This window comes from Larus michahellis, chromosome 25 (genome assembly GCF_964199755.1).
Source record: "Larus michahellis chromosome 25, bLarMic1.1, whole genome shotgun sequence".
NCBI lineage: Eukaryota > Metazoa > Chordata > Aves > Charadriiformes > Laridae > Larus > Larus michahellis.
The window spans coordinates 1732955-1739972 of NC_133920.1; the positions used below are offsets into that span (position 1 = coordinate 1732955).

The following is a 7018-nucleotide window of genomic DNA, read 5'->3' on the forward strand; positions in this document are numbered from 1 at the left end:
TCGTGGCTCCGGGTGGGTCCCACCGTCGGCGTTGGGCGCGTTGCCCTTTTAAGAGCGAGGCGGAGCGATGCGAGGGGGAGGTGGGCGTGGCAAGCCGGGCGTCCCCCATCACGTGACCCGGGGGAGGCGGAAGCGGAATTCACGTGTGCGGGAAGTCACGTGTGCGAAGATGCCGGGCCCGGAGTTGCGGGTGAACGCGGCCTTCGCCGAGCGCTACGATCGGTACCGGCGGCGCGAGGAGCTGCAGCGGCGTGAGCGGGGCCGGGAGGGACCGGGATGGGGGGCTGCTGGGGGGACCGGGGGGTACTGGGGAAACCGGGGCCGGGGGAACCGGGGGGAAACGGAGACTGGGGCGGGGGGAGCGGGGACCGGGGGGAACCGGGTGGGGAACCGGGGGAACGGGACCAGGGCTGGGGCTGGGGAGAGCGGAGGGGACCGGGAGGAGTGGGACCGGGGTCGAAGGAAACGGGACCGGGGGAACTGGGGGAAACGGGACGGGGGCTGGGGAAACCGGAGGGGGACCGGGAGGAGTGGGACCGGGGCCGGGGGAACGGGACTAGGGCTGGGGCTGGGGAAACCGGGGGGGACCGAGGCCGGGGGAACCGGGGGGGAGCGGAACCGGGGGATACTGACGGGAGCGGGAAGCGGGGTGAGCGGGACCGGGAGAAGCGGGGCCGGGGGAGCAGGACTGGGGGAACCGGGGGGTAACGGGGATCGGGGGGAGGGAGTGGGAACCGGGGAGACCCCCCCCGGTGGCGGTGGCTGAGGGCTGTCCCCGCAGTGCAGGACCGTTATGGCGACAGCGGCGACGGCTCCAGCTCCGAGTCCGAATCCAGCGGGGACGAGGTGGTGAGTGGGGGGCGGGGGGGGGGGGAAGTGTCCCCTCATGTCCCCTGGACCCCTGGGTCCCCCCTCCCTGAACAACCAGGTCCCCCCTCCCCGGAACCCCGGGTCCCCCCCTGACCCCCCCGGGTCCCCCCTGGGTCCCCCCGGGTGCCCCCTCGTCCCCGGACCCCCGGGTCCCCCCCGACCCCCCCGGGTGCCCCCTCGTCCCCGGATCACCGGGTGCCCCCCGACCCCCCCGGGTGCCCCCTCGTCCCCGACCCCCCCGGGTGCCCCCTCGTCCCCGGATCCCCGGGTGCCCCCCGACCCCCCCGGGTGCCCCCTCGTCCCCGGACCCCCCGGGTCCCCCCTGACCCTTGTGTCCCCCCCGGCCTTCTGTGACCCCCCCGTGTCCCCCCCCCCCCCCCAGCCCCTGGACCCCCGCCTGGAGCGGGATTTCTACCGGACGCTGGCGCTGCTGAAGAGCCGCGACCCCCGCATCTACCGGCGGGACAGCACCTTCTACAGCCAGCCCGGTACGGGGGGGGGGGCCAAAACACCTTGGGGGGGGGGGGGGGGGATGTCCCCAAATTCGAGGGGGTCCCCAAAACCTGGGAGGGATCCCCAAATTCCAGGGGGGTCCCCATACCCCTGGTCGCCAAACCCAGAGGGTGTCCCCAAACCCCTGGGGGGTGTTTTGAAATTGGGGGGGGGGGGAAAATCCCCAAACCCCCTGGGGGGGTCCCCAAACCCCTTGGGGGGGATCCCCAAAATTCGAGGCGGTCCCCGTACCCCTTGGGGGGTGTCTCCAAATTGGGGGGGGAGGGGGCTCCAGCTCCTTTGGGGGGGGTCCCCAAACCCTTGTGGTGGATCCCTAAATCCTTTGTGGGGGGGTCTCCAAATTTGACGGGGGGGGCCTAAACCCCTTGCGGGGGGGGGGAATCCTGTACCCCTGGGTGGGGTCCCCAAATTGGGGGGGTCCCCAATCCCTTGGGGTGGCTCCCTAAACCTCTGGGGGGGGGTCCCCAAATTGAGGGGGGGGAGCTCCAGCCCCTTGGGGGGGGTTCCCAAAGCCCTTGGGGGGGGGGGTCCCCAAATTCGGGGGGGCCTCCTCCAACCCCGTCCCCTCTGTCCCCAGCCTCCTCGTCGGGGAGCGATGCCGAGGAGGAGGAGGAGGAGGGGGGGGCCGAAGGGCGCCGGGGTGCAGCCCATGTTCCTGAAGGACTACGAGAGGAAGGTGGTGCTGGAGAAGGAAGGGTGAGGACGGGGGGGGGTGTCTTTTTTTTTGGGGGGGGGGGCCTTTTTTTGGGGGGCTCTCACCTTCCCCCCCCCTTCCCCGCAGCAAATACGTGGACGAGGAAGATGAGGAGGACGAAGAGGCGGCGGCCGAACGGAAGAAGGTGGGGTTGGGGGGGGGGAACTGCTGAGTGTGCTCCCCGCCCCCCCCGGCAAAATCACTGTAACCCCCCCCCCCCAAATCCCTGTGCTCTCCCGAATCCCCGTGCCCCCCAATTCATTGCCCCCCCCCCCCAAATCTCTGTGATTCCCCCCCAGATCCTTGTGCTCTCCTGGATCCTTGTGCCCCCCCCCAAAATCACTGTTGTCCCCTCCCCCCGCGAAATCTCTGTGCCCCTCCCCCCCCCCAAAATCACTGTTGTCCCCTCCCCCCCTCGAAATCTCTGTGCCCCCCCCCCCCCCAAATCACTGTGACCCCCCCAGATCCCTGTGCTCTCCTGGATCCCCATGCCCCCCAATTAATTGTGATTACCCCCCCCCCCCCCCCCCCAAAATCACTGTGATTCCCCCCAAAATCCCTGTGCTCTCCCGGATCCTTGTGACCCCCCCCCACCCCAAATCCCTGTGCCCTCCCAATGCCTGTGCCCCCCCCCCCCCCAAATAACTGTGACACGCCCCCCCCAATCACCGTGATTCCTCTGCAAATCCCTGTGCCCCCCCAATCCTCCCCCCCCCCCCCAATCCCTCTGGGCCCCCCCCGCCCAAAATCCCTGTGCCCCCCCCCCCCCCCAAATCTGGGTGCTGACCCCCCTTTTGCCCCCCGCCCCCCCCCAGAGAATGGCCTCCAGGAGCTACGCCGAGGAGCAGCAGGAGCTGAAGGAGAGGTGGGGGCTGCGTCTTTTTTGGGGGGCTGCCACGTTTATGGGGGTGGGGGGGGGGGGTGTTCCTGGCATGGGTGGGGGGTAACTGTGTGTCCCCCCCCACCCTGGCAGCTTCCGAGCCTTCGTGGCTGACAGCGAGGAGGAGGAGGAAGGGGGGGGCTCTGCCCTGCTCCGGCCACGCAGCCGGACGGCGGAGGAGAAGGTGGGGCTGGGGAGGGGGGGGGGCACGGGGGGTTTGGGGGTCCCAGGGGGGTGGTCTACAGGGGGGCTGGGGAGGGGTGGGGGGGGGGGGATGGCGGGGTTTGGGGGGGGGGGGTTTGGGGCCCATGGGGGTGGGTTTGGGGGTGTTCACGGGGGGGCTGGGGGGAGGGACAAAGGAGTCTGGGGGGGATTTTTGGGACATGGGGGGGGTTGGGGGCACAGGGAGGGGTTTGGGGGGTCACGGGGGGGCTGGGGGTGTCTTGGGGGGGTCATGGGAGAATTTTGGGGGAGTTCGGGGGGAGCGACGGGGGGGTTGGGGGCATAGGGAGGGGTTTGCGGGGGTCACAGGGGGGGTTGGGGTCACAAGGAGGGGTTTGGGGTGAGTAATGGGAGAATTTTAGGGGGGTCATGGGGGGGTGGGGGTGTCGGGGGGGGCTATGGGGGGGTTTGGGGGGCCCAAGGGGAGGGGTTTAGGGGGTTCATGGGGGGGCTGGGGGTTTCTTGGGGGGGCTCGTGGCAGAATTTTGGGGGATCATGGGGGGGGACGGGCAGGGGGAGGTTTGGGGGGGTCAAAGGGGTTTGGGGGGGCGCCGTGGCTGACGCTGTCCCCCCCCCCTCAGGCGCAGGAGGAGGAGGATTACATCCGCTGGCTGAAGGGGCAGGGGGGCCCCCCCCGGAGCCGCTGCAGGACCTGGTGAGGGGCTGAGGCCGGGCACAGCTCATGGCAGCGATGGCCCCGGGATGCGGGAGGGCTGCATCCCGTCCCCCCCCCGCCCCAGTCCCTGTGCCCCCCCCCCGCCCCACGTCCCCAAGCCCCCTCTGTGCCTCCCCCCCCAGGGTCCCCAAGGCCCCCTGTTCTTGTGCCCCTGCCCCCCCGCCATGTCCCCCAGCCCAGTGTCCCCCCCGTGTCCCTGTGCTCCCCCGTGTCCCCTCTGTGTCCCCACACCCCCCTGGGTCCCCCCCATGTTCCTGTGCCCCCCCATGTCCCCAAGCCCCCCATGTCCCTGTGCCCCCCCATGTCTCCCCCATGTCCCCAAGCCCCCCATGTCCCTGTGCCCCCCCATGTCTCCCCCATGTCCCCAAGCCCCCCATGTCCCTGTGCCCCCCCATGTCTCCCCCATGTCCCCAAGCCCCCCATGTCCCTGTGCCCCCCCATGTCTCCCCCATGTCCCCAAGCCCCCCATGTCCCTGTGCCCCCCCATGTCTCCCCCATGTCCCCAAGCCCCCCATGTCCCCAAGCCCCCCATGTCTCCCCCATGTCCCTGTGCCCCCCCATGTCTCCCCCATGTCCCCAAGCCCCCCATGTTCCTGTGCCCCCCATGTCCCCCCCATGTCCCTGTGTCTCACCGTGTCCCCCTGTCCCCATGCACCCCCGTGTCCTCCTGTGCCCCCCCATGTCCCCAAGTATCCCATGGCCCCCCATGCCGCCCTGTGTCCCCCCCCGTGTCCCTGTGCCCTGCCATGTCCCCCCAGGTTCCCCACATGTCCCCAACCCCCCCCGTGTCCCGCCCCCCCCCCCCCCCCCCCCGCAGGTGCCCCTCAGCAGTTCTGGACCGATCCGGCGCTGGACCCCGGCGAGCGCTTCCTGCGGGATTATATCCTCAACCAGGGCTACCGCCAGGAGGAGGAGGAGGAGGCCGAAGGTGAGCGGGAGGACACCCCCCCCCCCCAAAAAAAACCCATTTACACCCCCTTTAACCCCCCCTGCCCCCCCCAGGGCGTCCCCCCCCGACTCCTCGGACGAGGGCGAGCTCTTCTTGGCCAAGCAGGAGGATTTCGAACGCCGCTACAATTTCCGCTTCGAGGAGCCCGACGCCGAGCAGGTGGGGGCAAAATTCGGGGCGGGGGGGGGCGGGGATGGACTGGGGGGGTTTGGGGAGGAGCTTGGGGGTCATGGGGGGGGGGGACACAGACGGGGGCATTTGGGGGGCTGTTGGGGGTCATGTGGGGGATCCACAGTGTGGCTGAGGGGGGGACGATGGAGGGGACGACGGACGGGGGATTTTGGGGGGGGGGGTTGGCGGTCTGGGGGTCGTGGGGGGGCCGTTGAGGGGGGCACAGGGAGGGGTTTGGAGGGGTCGTGGGAGGGCTGGGGGTGTCTTGGGGGAGTCATGGGAGAAGTTTGGCAGGGTTTGGGGGGGTCACAGGGGGGCTGGGGGCACAGGGAAGGGTTTTGGGGGGGTCATGGGAGGATTTTGGGGGGGCCATGGGGGAGTTTGGGGGGCACAGGGAGGTGTTTGGGGGGTCATGGGAGAATTTTGGGGGGGTCACAGGGGGCTGGGGGTTTGGGGGGGCCATGGGGGAGTTTGGGGGGGCACAGGGAGGTGTTTGGGGGGGTCATGGGAGAATTTTGGGGGGGTCACAGGGGGGCTGGGGATTTGGGGGGGCCATGGGGGGGTTTGGGGGGGGTCATGGGAGAATTTTGGGGGGGTCACAGGGGGGCTGGGGGTGTCGGGGGGGCCATGGGGGAGTTTGGGGGGCAGAGGGAGGGGTTGGGGGGGGGGGTCATGGGAGAATTTTGGGGGATCATGGAGGGGCGGGGGGAAGGTTTGGGGGGGGGGGTTACAGGGGGTTGGGGGGCAAAATTTGGGGGTGGGGTCACAATTATTTTGGGGGGGGACAGTTTGTAAGTGAGGAAAGGGGGCTGGGGGGGGGACACTGATTCCGCCCCCCCCCCCCCCCCCCCCAACAGGTGAAGACGTACCCCCGGCACATCCCCACCTCGGTGCGGCGGCGGGGACGAGCGGCGCAAGGAGAAGCGGGAGCAGATCCGGGAGAGGAAGAGGAAGGTGAGGATGAGGAAGGTTGAGGGCTGGGGGGGGGGGGAAAACGACAACGCTGTCCTTGTGTGTTGTCCCCCCCCCGCCGTGACGTCGCGGGGGTGTCCGTGTGTCGGCAGGAGAAGGCGCGGAAGCGGGAGGAGCTGAAGCAGCTGAAGAACCTGAAGCGGGAGGCCATGGCCGCCCGCCTGGCGCGGCTGCGGGAAGCCACCGGCAACGCCGCCGTCGGCTTCACCCCGGAGCTGCTGGAGGAGGACTTCGACCCCGCCCGCCACGACCAGCTCATGGCCGTGGGTGTCCCAGCCCCCCCCCCCCCCCCTGCTTCCACCGTGTCCCCCCCGGCCCTTGCGGTGTCGCCAACGCGTCCCCAACCCTCCTTTTTCCCCCGCCCAGGAGTGTTTTGGGGAGGATTATTACGGCTGCGGGGAGGAGGAGAAGCCGCAGTTTGAGGAGGAGGAAGGGCTGGAGGGTGAGTGGGGGGGACTGTGTCCCCCCCTTGTCCCCCCCTTGTCCCCCCCCCTTCCTTGTCCCCCCCTTGTCCCCAAGGCGATGGCACTCTGTGTGTGTGTGTGTCCCCCTCTCCCTGCAGACGACTGGAACTGGGACGCCTGGACGGGCCGGGAGGAGGGGGGGCCTGAGCACGAGCCCCACTGCGAGGACCCCGATTTTGTGGTACGTGTGTATTTCGCACACCCCCACACTCCCCCCCCCAGGCTGAGGCCGGGAGGAACTCGGTGCAGGGGTGGGTGGTGCAGGGAGGGGCCCCCTTGCTTCAAACACACCCCCCCCCCAAGGCTGAGGCCGGGAGGAACTCAGTGCAGGGATGGGTGGTGCAGGGATGGGTGGTGCAGGGAGGGCCCCCCCTGCTTCAAACACCCCCCCCCCCGCCAAGGCTGAGGCCGGGAGGAACTCAGTGCAGGGGTGGGTGGTGCAGGGAGGGGCCCCCCTGCTTCAAACACCCCCCCCAAGGCTGAGGCTGGGAGGAACTCGGTGCAGGGATGGGTGGTGCAGGGAGGGCCCCCCTGCTTCAAACACACGCACCCCCCCCCCCCCGCCAAGGCTGAGGCCGGGAGGAACTCAGTGCAGGGGTGGGTGGTG

General features: G+C 70.1%; 1 protein-coding gene across 1 annotated transcript; it reads left to right on the top strand.

The window, feature by feature from the left end:
* Nucleotides 1-122: 122 nt before the first annotated feature.
* KRI1 (KRI1 homolog) lies at nt 123-6825 on the top strand. The gene is given in 16 exon segments (XM_074566942.1): nt 123-251; nt 782-849; nt 1253-1358; nt 1961-2001; nt 2003-2079; nt 2165-2222; nt 2893-2942; nt 3051-3141; nt 3761-3834; nt 4665-4783; nt 4857-4963; nt 5833-5877; nt 5879-5929; nt 6040-6210; nt 6314-6389; nt 6510-6825. Coding segments are annotated over 16 exon segments (1524 nt in total). The 5' UTR covers nt 123-169; the 3' UTR covers nt 6818-6825.
* The last annotated feature ends 193 nt before the right edge of the window (nt 6826-7018 follow it).